The sequence below is a fragment of the Culex pipiens genome, chromosome 2 (assembly GCF_016801865.2).
Source record: "Culex pipiens pallens isolate TS chromosome 2, TS_CPP_V2, whole genome shotgun sequence".
In the NCBI taxonomy this organism is placed as follows: Eukaryota; Metazoa; Arthropoda; class Insecta; order Diptera; family Culicidae; genus Culex; species Culex pipiens.
The window spans coordinates 81,278,134-81,294,952 of record NC_068938.1 but is presented as its reverse complement, the minus strand read 5'-3'; the positions used below and the strand labels follow the sequence as shown (position 1 = coordinate 81,294,952).

The following is a 16,819-nucleotide window of genomic DNA, read 5'->3' as shown; positions in this document are numbered from 1 at the left end:
TTGTTATATTGACCATAAACCCAAAAAGGAGGGCCGAGGTACCCCAACGGAATCCGGAATATCTCCGGTAAAAATGGACCATATTTGTCCCCCATCTGACAGTTAAAAATATAGACAAATCTGGACCTTTTGCAACCGGAAGTATCCAAATTGGTCAATTCTACCAAAAGTTATGATTTTTTTTTAAGAAAAAAAAAAAATAGAGGTCAAATGACTACCCGAGCGTTTGAGTGTTAAAGAGGAGATCCAGCACTACAAACGCTGAAAAAATTTCAGGGGTGTTTTTCTTTGAACCCGAGATAGCTTCATTCGAAAAAGTCTAATTTTCAAGGGAAATCAATATTTTGAGTTTAAATGATAATTTTACATGGAAACCTACAACATGACCAAAATAGTAATTTATGCAACAAGTTGCAAAAAGAGGATTTTTTCAGCACGAGTCGTACATTTATCCAACGAGGTTCACCGAGTTGGATAAATACGAAGAGTGCTGAAAAAATCAAGTTTTGCAAAGAGTTCCATACAACATTTTTTGCAATTCCAAAAAACGCACACTGAGTGAAATTTTATGTCAAATTTTCATGTATTTTGTCAATAAAACGTTAAAATAAAAAAAAATGTTGAAAAGTGTTACTTTTCAAAACAAGTGCTAAAAAGTTCAACTTTTCAGCACCCATTTGAGTGCTGAAAAGTAGAACTTTTCAGCATTTATTTTGAAAAGTGTTGCTATTCGATTCTGTTATTTTTGGTACAGAAAAGTAGGCTATTTCGTCGTTCAAGAATGACAGGAAAAGTAAGTAGTTTCACCATGGAATTGCAAAAATCGTTTTTTCGACACTTTGGCTCAATTCTGAGGGCAGAATCAGACTCAGCGGGCAAAATTACATGGAAAAAGATATATTTGGAAAATTTTAGAATTTCGTAGGGTGGTCCCATATGGTATAATATACAAAATATACACAAATTAAAAATGAAAATTTTTGTTCTAATTGAAAAAATCACCCTTCTTGGATTCGAAAAGCACAATCAATTTCCCATAAAATGACATGTTCCAAAATTTTATACAGTCGAGTAATGGAAAATTGAAGCATGTTTTAAACTTTTTTAGTGTTTTTTTTTTTCGATGAAAAATACGTTTTTTTTTAGAATTCTGAGTATGCCACGGGCGTCTAATTTTACATAAAAGTCCACTTGACACCAAATTTCTATCTCATCACCGTTTCAGGCTGCAAATTATTGAAAAACACCTCTTTTTCGCATGCTAAAAATTAAAGGGGCCGTACCGCCCCTCCGTCACGAGATATCAAAAAACGGACCTCGGATTCGTGATCATGGACAAAAGTTTCACGCAAATCGAAGAGGGGTCGGGGCAACTTTTCCCGATTTCGTGTGAGTTGGTAGAGAATTACCCTTAAAGTTTATTTCTAGGCAACAGAAAACCTGTTCTGGACAACGTTATTTTTATCCAATCAAATGGAATAATGTTTTTTTTATTCTGAATTCAAAATCAAGCCAATAATGATGTCAAAAATACCTACATTTAATCCCAACTAACTCCCGAACTCATCCAGCAGTAATAATCCACTGCAACTTTTTTCAACAATCATCCAAACGCGAACATTAAATTGGATTACACAAATTGGGCAAATTTGTATCATATCGCGCGCGCCGAAAACAAGTCCTCTTCTGTCGAATCCTAGGTCGGTTTTGAATATTCATAACCCACTCCGTCGATGATAAAAACCGGGCATTTCATCGCGTTCGACACCGGTCCTCCATCGAAGGTTGGTGCAACTAGAAGTAAGCTTGTTAACTGATTGGATGCAACTGATGCATGCAAGGGCATTGTGTGCACTACTTAGGGTTTAGGACAGGGTTGCCAGATTTGGTTAGATTTTTTGACAGTTGTGGTAACTGTTTTCATGTTTAAAATATTACGTCGTTTCAAAATGCCTTTTTTAGTTTGATGCAAACAAACTTTTGATAAATGAAGGCATGCATTTAAAAAAAATAAAAAAAGTTATTGTTTCGTTAACTGATAACTTTGCTATGATGTAAATCAAGGATGAATTGTTTCCTCTCGAATCCGATTAAAAAACTGTCAAATATTTGAACAGCTTTTCAACGAAATTGACCCATTCAACACAGATCACAAAGAACCAATGAAGCTTATTAAACATTTGCATTACTTTATTATAATTACATTTTAATACCTAATAGATCGCTTCCCCATTAGCGTTTGTTGATACAACCTCCTCCATAGTTGAGTTGCGGAGCCAGGCCACTTTTCCAGCGGACTCATCTCCACCGTGTTGTGGGTTGTGCAAAAATTTTAATTAAATTTTACAAAACAATAACCGGCGCCCATAAACAGGGCAAAGAGAGAGAGAGAGAGTTTGCAAAAGTTTAACGAGCAAAATGTTGGCGGAGGTCAGAAGGGCCAACCATCGACGCCACGTGGTGGCTGCCGGAAAAAAGACTGCCAACAACCGCCGCCGTAGAGCAAACACACACACACCGACACGTGGATATTTCCTGTGTGTGTGTTTGTGTCGGTGGCGGTAGTTTCAATGGTATTGTTTATTGTGGCAGGAAACTGTAAATGGCGACAATATGGCAGTTCCGGGATCAGGCTCGACTTCGGAGGTCACTGAAAGTGTGGGTGTGTTCGATTGTGCTACACCACTACAAATACCCGGTAGAGAGAGAGAGCGAGCAGTGTGGGGTCGCGACGAGGTGTTAGAAACAGCGTACAATTAGCATTTAACATGGTTTGCATTTCAATGGCTTTTTGTTTCGTGTTTGTTGGTTTTTTGTGTGTGTGTGGAACGTTACGTAACCGGGGGAGCTCTGTAGGCAAGTGGACATCGACTGGCTTCCCGAGCGCTACGAAACATACACACACACACGTGCACATACTCAAACGGTTATGGGCACGTGTTAATGGGCAGTTTATCAACAGGGCAGTGAGAACCGTGTGTGACACGGATCGAGTGTTAGTGTGTCATAATTGGCGAACACGATTTTTTTTACAGATAATTTGAGGTTATAATCACACAATCGTGGTTAACCCTCTTCTGCCCAAATTTTCTTTTAGTTTTTTTTTATTTTTCCCATGTTCAAATGTTAAAAAGTTAAACCTCAGTTTAATTAATCTCTAACATTTGGACAACACAACACAGATTTCTTGTTGTTGTTGTTAATTCATTTAATTATGGCAACTTTAGCCTTACTGCTTCAATAATTTCAACTATCCTGTATTTTTATCAATAAGTAATATCTTTCAGTACTATTTTGGAGGATAACACTCTTCAATAGTAAAATCAAGCCCAATAATCAGGTCAGTATTTCAAAAAATTTCTAAAAATTCTGTCGTTTTTCGTGATTCAACTGTAAAAATGTTTGGCACATGTCAATTTTTTTGGAAATTTAATGTAGTTTTTCAATTTGCTTAAACCCAAAAGCTTATTATGTGCATTTCAAACAAATTTTAAATTTTTTATTTTTTTTTGTGTTTTTTTAATATTGCAACATTTGTGAAAAAAAGTTACGATTTTTTTGTAATAGCCTGCTTTACAACTTTGTAGAACATTTTTACAAACTAAAACATAACCCTACAAAATTGAAGAAACACAAAAAAAAAATATTATTTGTTTGAAATGCACAAAATAAACTTTTGGGTTTTAGCAGATTCCAAAAGTACATTAAATTTCAAAAAAAAAATTGACATGTGCCAATCATTTTCACAGTTAAATTACCGAAAACGACGGAATTTTTAAAATCATATTTTTTTTCAATGAAAAATACGTTTTTTCCGAATTTTGACTACACCTATCTAAGCGGGCGTCCACTTTTACATACAAGTCCTCTTCACACAAAGATTCCAAATTATCACCATTTCAGGCTACAATTTTTTGAAAAATACTTCTTTTTCGAATGATCAAAAATGGAAGGGGTCGTTCCGCTCAACTGTAACGAGATATCAAACAGACAGCTTGAATTCGTGATCAGGGTCTAACATTACCCCTTAGAACAAAGTTTCACGCAAATTGAAGAGAGATCAGAGCAACTGGTGTGTAAAATGCGGAGAAATACTTTTTTGCAATTCCGTCGTGAAATTACTTTGGGACCATCCATAAACCACGTGGACACTTTAGGGGGGGGGGGGGGTATGGCGATTGTCCACGCTCCATACAAAAAAGATTTTTTTTGTATGTACAATTGTCCACGAGGGGGGAGGGGGGGTTCAAGATTATCAAAAAAGTGTCCACGTGGTTTATGGATGGTCCCCTTTCTTTTCCTGTCATACTAGAACGACGAAACAGCCTACTTTTCTGTACCATAAATAACAGAATCGGATAGAAACAATTTTAAAAACAAATGCTGAAAAGTTTTACTTTTCAGCACTGAAATTAATGCTGGAAAGTGGAACTTTTCAGCACTTGTTATGAAAAGTAGTACTTTTTAACATTGTTTTGATTTAAACGGTACTTTGACTAAATATATGAACATTTGATTTACAATTCAAAGGGTGTTACTCGGAATTACAAAAAATGTTTTTTGCAATTCTGTCGTGAAACTACTTACTTTTCCTGTCATTCTTGAACGACGAAATTGCCTACTTTTCTGTACCAAAAATAACAGAATCGAATAGCGACCCTTTTCAAAATAAATGCTGAAAAGTTCTATTTTTCAGCACTCAAATGGGTGCTGAAAAGTTGAACTTTTTAGCACTTGTTTCGAAAAGTAACACTTTTCAACATTTTTATGATTTAAACGATTTATTGACAAAATACATGAAAATTTGACATAAAATTTCACTCAGTGTGTGTTTTTTGGAATTGCAAAAAATGTTGTATGGAACTCGTTGCAAAACGGTGAACCTCGTTGGATAAATGTACGACTCGTGCTGAAAAAACTTCTTTTTGCAACTTGTTGCATAAACTACACGGAGATAAAAGAGTTCCCAAAATCGTGAACAAGTGTTCATGAAAATGAGAACCTCGAACAAAGTGTTCAAATCCTATGGTACGATTTTGAAAAACGTACCATGAAATTTGCACACTTTGTTCGTGGTTCCCATTTTCATGAACGCTTGTTCACGATTTTGGGAACTCTTTTTTCTCCGTGTACTGTTATACTTTCTGAACAGATTTAAAATTTGATAATGACGTGGTAAATTGCAGTTGATTTTATTTTAAAACATTTTCTTTCAAAAAGAAGCAAAATTTACAGTTTTAACATAAATAGTGTTACTTTTAACAAGAAAGATTGTTTAAGTTTCGTCAAGGTAATGAACTTGACCAAAGTTGAAAAGAAAGCATAAGAACACTTTTAACAACGCTAATTAAGTAGTTTCATCAACTGTCTTTTTTTTCAACACCCTTACTCAAATTCGCCTGCTGTAATCACGGAACAAAGAAGGTGTCCGGCAAGTGTCTTAAGAGTAGTTCAAAAGCATACTTGAACTTTTTAACATCTCCCCTCCTTTCTTCGAGCATCTCTTCGTCTTCATTGTACAAATTTCAATTCCAGTGTCGTGCTTCCCTTCTGGACATATTAAGCTCCAGGAAAAGAAGTTGCAGCAGAAAAAAAAAGCTCCAACTTATGGTTTAATATTTCACTTTTGACTTGTTTGACCAGCCTGGGCACCCAGCCCCCTTCCGGAAACCGGAAACCAACGCCCTCTCGTCCTCAGAGCAGCAGCAAACAGAAGAAATTCAATTTTCAACCCATTTCCGGGCCAGCTCTCGGACTGCTGCTGCAGTTGCTGGTTGGTGCCGAAGTCAAGTCATGAATCATTCAGCTCTAAGGTCCACGGCGGGAAAGACGTGACACTTTTTCCTCTGGAGTTGAAGCTGGTGGACGGAGCGAAAACAATTTCGGTGACGAACAAGTTATTAAAAAATCACAAGATGAAAAGTTTTCCATGGAAGGGGGCCGAACTCGGTCCACCTGCAACTTTGAGTCTTTTCGTAAAAAGTGGGTGAAAATTAGTTACCACGTGGATGTTGGCACTTTTGACGTGGTGGTCGAGCAACAAAAAAAAAGGTGGGAGGACGGTGCAAACTTGGTCACGTGACGGCGACCTTTCATGGGGACAAGGCAATTATTTTCCATGGAGCCTGTGTTGGATTTTGTTTTTGCACTCTGTAGCTGTTTTTGCAGTGTTTTTGTGTGCTGGCTAGGTTTTTCATAGCTAATTATGTTATACGGACCAGGATTAGCTGACTTGTTGCTGGTTGTAACTTTGAAGTCATGGTATGAAAATACTTTGTTTTAATTTTTGATACAGTTGGAATTCTACTTTAACGGTTGTTGCCAAACCATTTCATTATCTTATTTTTTTATTTATCATCACAAAAATCAACAGCTGTCCATACAAAAATGATATGTAGTTTAAATTTTCAAAAGGTCCTATCTGCGTAAGAAACCCATGATGGATAGGTTGTTTTGAAAATTTTGTCTAGATATATTAAAATTCAAAAATTTGTATCTTTTGAAAGAATTTTTTGATCGATTTGGTGTCTTCGGCAAAGTTGTAGGTATGGATAAGGACTACAGTAATGCCCCGGTTTTGCATGCCTCTGTTTTGCACTGCCCGGTTTTGATTCGTTCAGCTGCTTTTAGACGGGCTTCGATCTAAAAAATAGCCAAAAATAAATTTTCCAACCGATTTTTGATCTTTAAAAAGCTTTGAAGGGAAGAACTCTTAAAAATTTAGAAAATTTCAGGGTTGGAGGTTTTAACTTGTTTTATGTGACTTTGCCCATGTTTTAAAAAATGTAATATTTTCAGTAAAAATAAGTAAGCAGTATTTTTTGTAGTGTCCCAGACTATGCCTCTACGCATTTTTTTGCAATTTAAATGATGATGGTGCTATTCTTTAGCAGAAAGTGTGAAAAACATGCAAAAAATTGAAAAAGTGACTGTAAAAACATGAAAAAATAAGATAGGCAAAATGCAATTATATTTGGTGATAGAAAAGGCCAAATACTACTAAAAACAATCATAAACTAAACAAGATAAATGCAAATTAAAATACTAAACATAAAACAAGAAAAACGTAAAACAAGACAAGCAAAGTTTTTCGTAGAACAAAAGCAGGTCAAAATGACCTCCTGAACACGGGAAAAATAAATATTTTCGAAAAAAAAATTGGACAGTAGAGGGTTAACTGAAACACAGAGCTTATGGGAATTTGGCTAAATGGGAGACACTCAGCGATGGAATAATCATCATCAAAAGAAAATCATTGGACGTTCATCAAGAGAAAAAATTCGAAGGGAGCATGGCTCTTCTCTCTCGCGCATGAAAGATCGGTAAAAGGAATCTTTAAAAAAAATCATCATCTTGATTATTCAGCGGAATATCGTTTTCACTGCTACACTTGCAAGTGTAACGTCACACGTCGAAATATGACTTATCACATTTTGTAGATGGGCAATGTGTGTAAAAAGATTGAAATAAATATTTTTAAGTGGTGCTGACAAGAAAATTCACAAAAAATCATCAGCAGATTGATTTTCTTGGAGAAGTTCGGGAGTCTTGGAGACCAGGGATGGAATAATCGCAAAAAAAATCATTTTCGCTTGCGAACTTTTTTCACCCGCGAAAGAGAGAGGAGGAAAATCACGCAAAAGAAAATCACTCCCGAAATTCTTCAAGAAAATCAATCTGCTGATGATTTTTTGTGAATTTCCTTGTCAGCACCACTTAATAATATTTATTTCACTTTGTTTACACACATTGCCCATCTACAAATAGTGACAGGTCATTTTTCGACGTGTGACGTTACACTTGCAAGTGTAGTAGTGAAAAAGATGTTCCGCCGAATAATCAAGATGATGATTTTTTTTCGATTTTTTTTACCGATCTTTCGTGCGCGAGAGAGGAGAGCATGCTCTCTTCGGATGTTTTCTTTTGATGAACGTCCAAAGATTTTCTTTTGATGATGATTATTCCATCGCTGCTGGAGACACTAGTTACAGTATGTAAAAAAAGTATTTACACCCCTTGGGCACTATGCACATTTTGTGATGAAACATGTAAAAAATTTAAAGTTTGACAGGAGCTAAGTACTACGTTTTGTTCAAAAACTCATGCCAAACATTTTGCTACAAAAAGCTCATGAAAAGATGATTTCTATAAAAAGTTATATAACAAATACTATTACGAAAATAAAAAAGGCGCAAAAAAAGTATGTACACCTTTCAAAAAATTAACATAAATAATGTTATTTGTTGACAAATCACCATAAATCCAGTCTCCCAACTCCAAATAGGCATCCTTGACTGATTAAAAAAATAATTTGGATTGAATATAAAGTTTACTAACTACTTAGTATAAAAGTTTATATAACTCTGGAAATTCTATATAAAACTTATCTAAACTTAATTTTGCAAACTTTTAATTCAACTAAATGTCAATATATTACCATATAATTGCTAAATAAACATTTTGGAGTAGGTATAACACCGTTTTGGGGGTATTTGTATCGATAGAATAGATTTTTCGTTGGAATTTCGTACCAACCCGGAATTACGTCGTAGGAAAATCCGCCGGCATCCGAACCGGTCCACGATTCACAAGTCAACCTATGTGGAATCGGAAAGGGCATAAAATTTCCGATCTTTTGATACCCAAACATCTACGTTTTCTTTAAAACCTACGTTTTTAAATACCTGGGCAAAAAGTAAGTTTGATCCACGAGAACAAAAATTACGAATTTCCATACATTTTTGGCAGGTTGCTCAAACGAAACCATAACAACGTTTTTGCTTAGGTATTTAAAAACGTAGGTTTTAAAGAAAACCTAGATGTTTGGGTATCAAAAGATCGGAAATTTTATGCCCTTTCCGATTCCACATAGGTTAACTTGTGAATCGTGGACCGGTTCGGATGCCGGCGGATTTTCCTACGACGTAATTCCGGGTTGGTACGAAATTCCAACGAAAAATCTATTCTATCGATACAAATACCCCCAAAACGGTGTTATACCCACTCCAAAATGTTTATTTAGCAATTATATGGTAATATATTGACATTTAGTTGAATTAAAGGTTTGCAAAATTAAGTTTAGATAAGTTTTATATAGAATTTCCAGAGTTATATAAACTTTTATACTAAGTAGTTAGTAAACTTTATATTCAATCCAAATTATTTTTTTAATCAGTCAAGGATGCCTATTTGGAGTTGGGATACTGGATTTATGGTGATTTGTCAACAAATAACATTACTTATGTTAATTTTTCGAAAGGTGTACAAACTTTTTTTGCACCTTTTTTATTTTCGTAATAGTATTTGTTATATAACTTTTTATAGAAATCATCTTTTCATGAGTTTTTTGTAGCAAAATGTTTGGCATGAGTTTCTGAACAAAACGTAGTACTAGGTTCCTGTCAAACTTTAAATTTTTTACATGTTTCATCACAAAATGTGCATAGTGCCCAAGGGGTGTAAATACTTTTTTTACATACTGTATAATCATATGAAAAGTCATACTAACATAAAAAAATATTGATTAAACTTATAATGACATGAAAATTTTCACAACAATACGTATTCTTCCTGTGTTTTGAAAATGCAATGTTTCTCGAAAAAATACTCAAAACTATTGTTATTGCAATATGGATATTTTTCATGTATTTCGAATGTAATATATTTTTTCACAAAACTACATATTTTTGACAATAAAAAATACTCAACATTCTAGCTTTTTACAATATGGGTATCAAACGATCGGGATTTTTCAATACATTTCGAAAGTTATTACAATTTTTTTTAAATACTAAAATTTTTACAAAACTACGTATTTTTGAAAAAAAATTCTCAAAATATCATTTTTTTCACAATATGGGTATCAAATGATCGTAGTTTTTATACATTTCGAATGTAATAACAAAATTCACAAAACTACGTATTTTCAAAAAAAAAAAACACAAAATTTCGGTTTTTTCAATATGGGTACCGTCAGTGGGGGTGACATTGGGTCTGGGGGGTGAGATTGGGTCAAAGTGATTTTTTACAGATTTTACCATTTCTCAGGTTCTTCTCAATGAAACTGAATTCTGTCAAAAGAGTTATGTAGGGGACATCTTAAGATGAATTCGCTGAAAAAATCTCGTTCCAAGAACAAATTCTATTATTTTGGCAGCTGTCTAAAGTTGAGGTACGTTTTTGGCCAAAAATGACCTCTCGAAAAATCATTTTTCTAATATTTTTGTTAGAATTGCTCGAAAACTACCCAAATGTTTGAAAATCTCCACTTCAAATATTGTAGCGTGTCAATACGATTCCCTCGAACAAGAAACACTGTTGGATGACTTGTTTTTACCATATCGTTGTATTTGAGCATCATTTTAGTTTAATTTGACCCAATGTCACCCCCTCTAAGGGGTGAGATTGGATCAATTTTCAAACAATTGGCATTTAAGGTAGTGTTCATCAAAATCCACCATATTTTGGGAAAATGTTAGTAAACTATCTAAGAACAAATCTACGTTGAAAGATTTTCGATGTTATTTAAATTGTTTTTGCTATTAAAAAAATACGAGAGGTGTATCGTTTTTTGACCCATAGTCACCCCCACTGACGGTATCAAATTATTGGTATTTATCCATACATTTCGAAAAAAGCATCAATTTTTTGAAAATTCTCAAAATTTTCACAAAACTACACTGCCGCTGATCGCATAAATGTCCCAAATGCATTTTCATCACTTTTGAGTTATTAATGCAGTTTGGTTCAAAATCATGTGCTCTTTCAGAAAAGCCTACAACATCCAGTCCTGTGTTTTAAAAATGAGAAGGAAATCCAGTTTTTCGTGAAAACTTAACACGTAGCCTACTGTGTGGGACAAAATTTCAATGCGTTTTTCTTAGCATGCTGCTTTTGCATATGAGACATTTATGCGAACAAGGGCAGTACATTTTTTTTATCAGTTTTTTACAATATGGATATCGAACGATCGGGAATTTTCCATAGATTTCGAGAATTGTAACTCATTTTTTTTAATTCACAATTTTTTTTTACAAGACTTCGTATTTTCAAAAAAATGCTCCAAATTTCACTATTTTAAATTATAGGTATGAAATAATCGAGATATTTTAATATATTTCGAAAGCAATAACTTTTTTTAAATACTTAAGAAAAATACTTTGCCCATAATTGAAAATTTGGCTATTATGCCAAATCAAGTATTCCGAGAAAAACGCATTTTAGTATTTGTCACCAAATCTCCGTCAAGGCAATTTCCCATAAGACTGGCATATTAGCCGTTTGGTTTTTCGCATCGGCAGCCAAATCTGAACACTATTTTGATGAAATTCAAGTTTCAGAAGATGCGTTGGAACATTCTCTACCACCTAGTGCTAATATCTCGTTTTTGCCAAAAGTGGATATTAGCCGTTTTTTCAATGGTGGGCAGTTACAAAACTTCGTATTTTCTAAAAATACACAAAATTTAAAAGTTTCAAAATTATTTAATTCGAAATGTTTGAAAAAAATCCGATTATTTGTTACACAACAGAAATTTGGAATGTTTTTTTTTCGAAAATACGTAGTTTTGTGAAAATTTTCAGTATTTTCCAAAAAGGTTGTTATTACATATTCGAAATGTATTATTAAAATTCCGATCATTTGACACCCATATTGTGAATAACTGAAATTTTGATTTTGTTTTATAAATACGTAGTTTTCTGATAATCTTGAGTATTTTCAAAAAAATGTTTTAATTACATTCCTAATATATGAAAAAATCCCGATCTTTTGATACTAATATTACAAAACGCTGATATTTCGAGTATTTTTTCGAAAATACGTAGTTTTGTGAAAATGTTGAGTAGTCATTTGAATTTGAAAAAAATCCCAATCATTTGATACCAATACTGCAAAAAACTGAAATTTCAGTACCGTAAACTGGGGTCTCTTTGATAGCCAGGGGTGACTTTGATAGGTTTTTACTTTGGATGTATCAAAATTAGTGGCCAAATCATATTTCTATCAATGTCACCCCGGGCTATCAAAGTCACCCCAGTTTACGGTATTTCCAAAAAACTGTATGACATTCGAAATGTATGATAAAAACATGATCATTTGATATCCATATTGCAATAACAAATATTTTGAGACTTTTTTAGTGTAAAAATTGTGTTTTCAAAATACAGAAGGGTAATTCTCTACCAACTCACACGAAATCGGGAAAAGTTGCCCCGACCCCTCTTCGATTTGCGTGAAACTTTGTCCTAAGGGGTAACTTTTGTCCCTGATCACGAATCCGAGGTCCGTTTTTTGATATCTCGTGACGGAGGGGCGGTACGACCCCTTCCATTTTTGAACATGCGAAAAAAGAGGTGTTTTTCAATAATTTGCAGCCTGAAACGGTGATGAGATAGAAATTTGGCATCAAAGGGACTTTTATGTAAAATTAGACGCCCGATTTGATGACGTACTCAGAATTCCGAAAAAACGTATTTTTCATCGAAAAAAACAATAAAAAAGTTTTAAAAATTCTCCCATTTTCCGTTACTCGACTGTAAAAAATTTTGGAACATGTCATTTTATGGGAAATTTAATGTACTTTTCGAATCTACATTGTCCCAGAAGGGTCATTTTTTCATTTAGAACAAAATTTTTCATTTTAAAATTTCGTGTTTTTTCTAACTTTGCAGGGTTATTTTTTAGAGTGTAACAATGTTCTACAAAGTTGTAGAGCAGACAATTACAAAAATTTTGATATATAGACATTAGGGGTTTGCTTATAAACATCACAAGTTATCGCGATTTTACGAAAAAAAGTTTTGAAAAAGTTACTTTTTGCGTTTCTCTTTGTTTCGTCGTCCGTGTCTGTCGCGGGTGACCATGAACGGCCATGATCGATGACGACCAACTTTTTTAAAACTTTTTTTCGTAAAATCGTGATAACTTGTGATGTTTATAAGCAAACCCCTTATGTATATATATCAAAATTTTTGTAATTGTCTGCTCTACAACTTTGTAGAACATTGTTACACTCTAAAAAATAACCCTGCAAAGTTAGAAAAAACACGAAATTTTAAAATGAAAAATTTTGTTCTAAATGAAAAAATGACCCTTCTGGGACAATGTAGATTCGAAAAGTACATTAAATTTCCCATAAAATGACATGTTCCAAAATTTTTTACAGTCGAGTAACGGAAAATGGGAGAATTTTTAAAACTTTTTTAGTGTTTTTTTCGATGAAAAATACGTTTTTTCGGAATTCTGATTACGCCATCAAATCGGGCGTCTAATTTTACATAAAAGTCCCTTTGACACCAAATTTCTATCTCATCACCGTTTCAGGCTGCAAATTATTGAAAAACACCTCTTTTTTCGCATGTGCAAAAATGGAAGGGGTCGTACCGCCCCTCCGTCACGAGATATCAAAAAACGGACCTCGGATTCGTGATCAGGGACAAAAGTTACCCCTCAGGACAAAGTTTCACGCAAATCGAAGAGGGGTCGGGGCAACTGCTGTGTGAGTTGGCGGAGAATTACCCAGAACAAGTACGTATTTTGTGAAAATATTCGTGTAACTATAATTACAATGGGTAGCTGCCATCATCCCGATTCCAGAACACTATAATTTTTTGATGTTTGCATGATTTTTCATTCGATTATTGCCAATGTCTCCCATATAGCCAAAACCCTATAAGCTCTGTGCTTCAGTTATGCACGCCTTGGTTTTGCATACCCGATATACGGTGCTTAACCAAGGCATGACTGTACACTGAAAAAAATGATACACTGTGAAAAAAAAATTCAATTTTTGTCACTGAAAATTCATTTGCAAAAAAACTACGATAATTCGAATACAATATTTTATTTTTTTTAAATCAAGATTAATATTTCGAAAGGGTCAAAAAATCAATATTACGCCCTTTTTGAAATATTTGTCTTGCCTAAAACAAAATCAAAATATTGATTCCTAAACGAATGTTCCGTATTTTAACATTGTAAATCGGACCATCGGAGATATCGACATTATAAAATGGTGGGTTGTTTGGGTGAGACTTAGAAAACATAATTTTCGCTGCTTTTAATTTTTTGCATGGCAGTATCTCAGCAACTGAGGGTCGTATCAACAAAGTTCTCAAAATCAAAATTTAGAGAATTTTCTCAGCTTTTCAAAAATATTTTTTTCAAAAGTGGGCAAACATGGGCACTAATTTAAAAAAAAATGATTAACTGCGACTATTTTCAAAAAAGTTACCTGAAAATGGCTATAACTTAGAAACGGTGCACTTCAAATATTCCCCAAAAAGTGGCATGTGAGAAAAAAAAACTTTTTACTTGTTAAATCCCATTTAAACTTGTTCCTGCTACTGGCAAGCCAATTTTCAACCAAATGGGCTGAAATTTGAGACGAAGGCCATATTTTTATTACACTTTCGGGCGATGTTGTATACTTTTTGATCTGAGCAATTTTAATTTTTTTGACCCGGGCTAGAGACCATAATGTAATCATTGTTGTTAAGAATACCTGCGGTCCCGTGCCACCCTCTTCGACAGAAATTTGTTCTAAATTTGTCTGAGGGGTCACTCACAAACACCGTAACCAAAATATTTACTTTGCGTGTGTCCCCCCTTCTGTCAGAGCCTGGCCACGCTACTGGTTAAGAATAAATACTCGATCCAAAAACTGTTCAAACTCGACACCACCAAGACGGAAACCTCCCACCCAGAAACTTACCACAATGGCCACGATCAGGATGGCCGCCGCTAACGTTCCCGCTGCGATGTACGCGTTGTGCAGCTCAATGGCCCCGGCCCGCTTGCCGATGCCACGCGCTTCCGAATCGAGTCCGTAGATGGCACTGCTGGCGTGGCCACTTTGCCCGTTCTGGCTCAGATTGTCGGACAGCATCTCGCTCGAGCTGACCACCGAATCGATGACGAAGTTTTCTGAAATGAGTTTAATTAATTTAATTTTTCATTTAAAGTGAAAATCCCGTAATAAATTACAATTTTATTTTCGACGGAATAATAAACCGCGAGTCTTATTTTAATTGACCCATTCAACAACTGCAATTAGTCGACTTCTCCAAAATTCATTTGTACTCTTTCTCTTCTGTGGGGGAGGAATTCCAAAAAAAGCTCCCACTACTACTAAATGAAATCCTCCGTGATATATTTCCCCTAAATTCGGCGCCAAAATTGAAACATAAATCAGAGAAAAGCCAATTTTTATTGCCGTCCACCATCAGCGCTGCGAAGTTCCACGCGTTCGTTGACCGTGTTTGGGCCACCACTTTTGGAGGTGGAAAATCGGCAAAAAGGTGTGCAAAGTGGGAAACGATGGCAAATAAATTTCGTATTCATAACCGGAACAAAAAAAGTGGAGCTTTTTTTTGCTTCGTATCTGGTTCCGCGAATGGAATTAAAGCAAACTAATTCTCTCTATTATTTATAGTGCCGTGAACAAATGGTTTTCCTGTTTCTATGGTCGGGAAAATCTGGCAAGATTAGTGCGTGGGAATGTTTGGTAGTCAGCGAAGAAGAATCTTCAGCAAAAGAGTTTTGAGAAGTGCAATGCGAGAGGATTTGGAAATAAACCGATTGCCTTCTCTCATGCGCAAAATCCCGATCAAATGAATGCTGAAAAATAAAATTCAGCTACTTTTCAAGGTAACCATGCCAATTCCAAAACAATAAAGTTTCTGGGCAATTTCATGATACTCTAAAATCTGCTTAAAATGAACGCTCAAATGTTTTATTTAAAAGTTACTGAAAAATAAAGTTATTCAAGATGCATAGTATTAAATCTTGTCAAAAATTATTCTCTTTGAAGAGATTATAAGGATTGCTTTATTTTCCAATATTATTGCAGATTATTTTTGTTTAATGTTGGTAAAAAAGGATTGTTGAATCGTGCAGGATTTCCATCCACATAATTTACGATACAGCAATACTGTGTGGGCGCGGCAGACAGCTGGGAACTGACAGAGGTCAATAGATTTAGCAATATACTAACATTTGCTAGTGATAATAACAATAGAAGGCATTGGACAGTGTTAAAACAAATTTTTACATCATTCCTTATATCTTATATAAAATCCATAATTAATGACCAACATTTATTTTTTCTTGCAATTCTTTTATTTTTTCATAAATTTTCTCTGCATTGATTAGCTTAAAATTTCGGCAATCGGCCTTTTATTTTGCTTGTAGAAATGTCAAGTACTTAGATTAATCGGTAAAACTTTTTGCAAAACTAATCATCCTAATGTCTGATTCCAGAATCAAAAATCGTATGCCACAATATCTTATCACTGCATTGAGCAAGTCAGCTCATATTTGACCAGTTTAGTGAGTCCAGTAAATCGTTAATTTAAGTTTTTTTTTGTTTTCTTGAAATAATATTTCTTGGCGGATTTCAAATTAGGGGAAATATCTGAAGTTTTTTTTTGAAAAGGACCAATAAACCAAATTTCCAAATGACTCAAGGCGGTTTCAAAAACACCCAAAGAGCAAAAACTGGAAATTTGGTTTATTGGTCCTTTAAAAAAAAAAAAACTCCAGATATACCCATTTTAATCACACTAAGCTGTTCGACCATTTCTCATCACTTTTGCCGTTTTCAACAATGATGAGTTGCTTGTTCTCTTTTATTTGAGCTACACTCAAACCCGATGGTTTGACACCAACTACATCCGTGGAACTTTGAACAAATTTCTGTTCAAAAAGTGTGACGAGAAATCAGTCCATTACACTGAAATAAAAAAATGGTACCCAAATTCTTTATTCTAGTAATCGGGTTTTTTTTGGATAACTTAATAAGGAAAGGAGCCAAAATTCC

At 34.6% G+C, this 16,819-nt stretch overlaps 1 protein-coding gene across 2 annotated transcripts in view; it reads right to left on the bottom strand.

Moving 5' to 3' along the window:
- The window catches only part of LOC120428131 (uncharacterized), a 481,672-nt gene that overhangs the window by 13,483 nt on the left and 451,370 nt on the right, over positions 1-16,819 (bottom strand). For both annotated transcript variants that reach the window (XM_052708221.1, XM_052708222.1), the window contains exon 12: positions 14,714-14,925. In XM_052708221.1, coding sequence (XP_052564181.1) covers positions 14,714-14,925 — 212 coding nt within the window. The remainder of the gene's footprint in view (positions 1-14,713; positions 14,926-16,819) is intronic.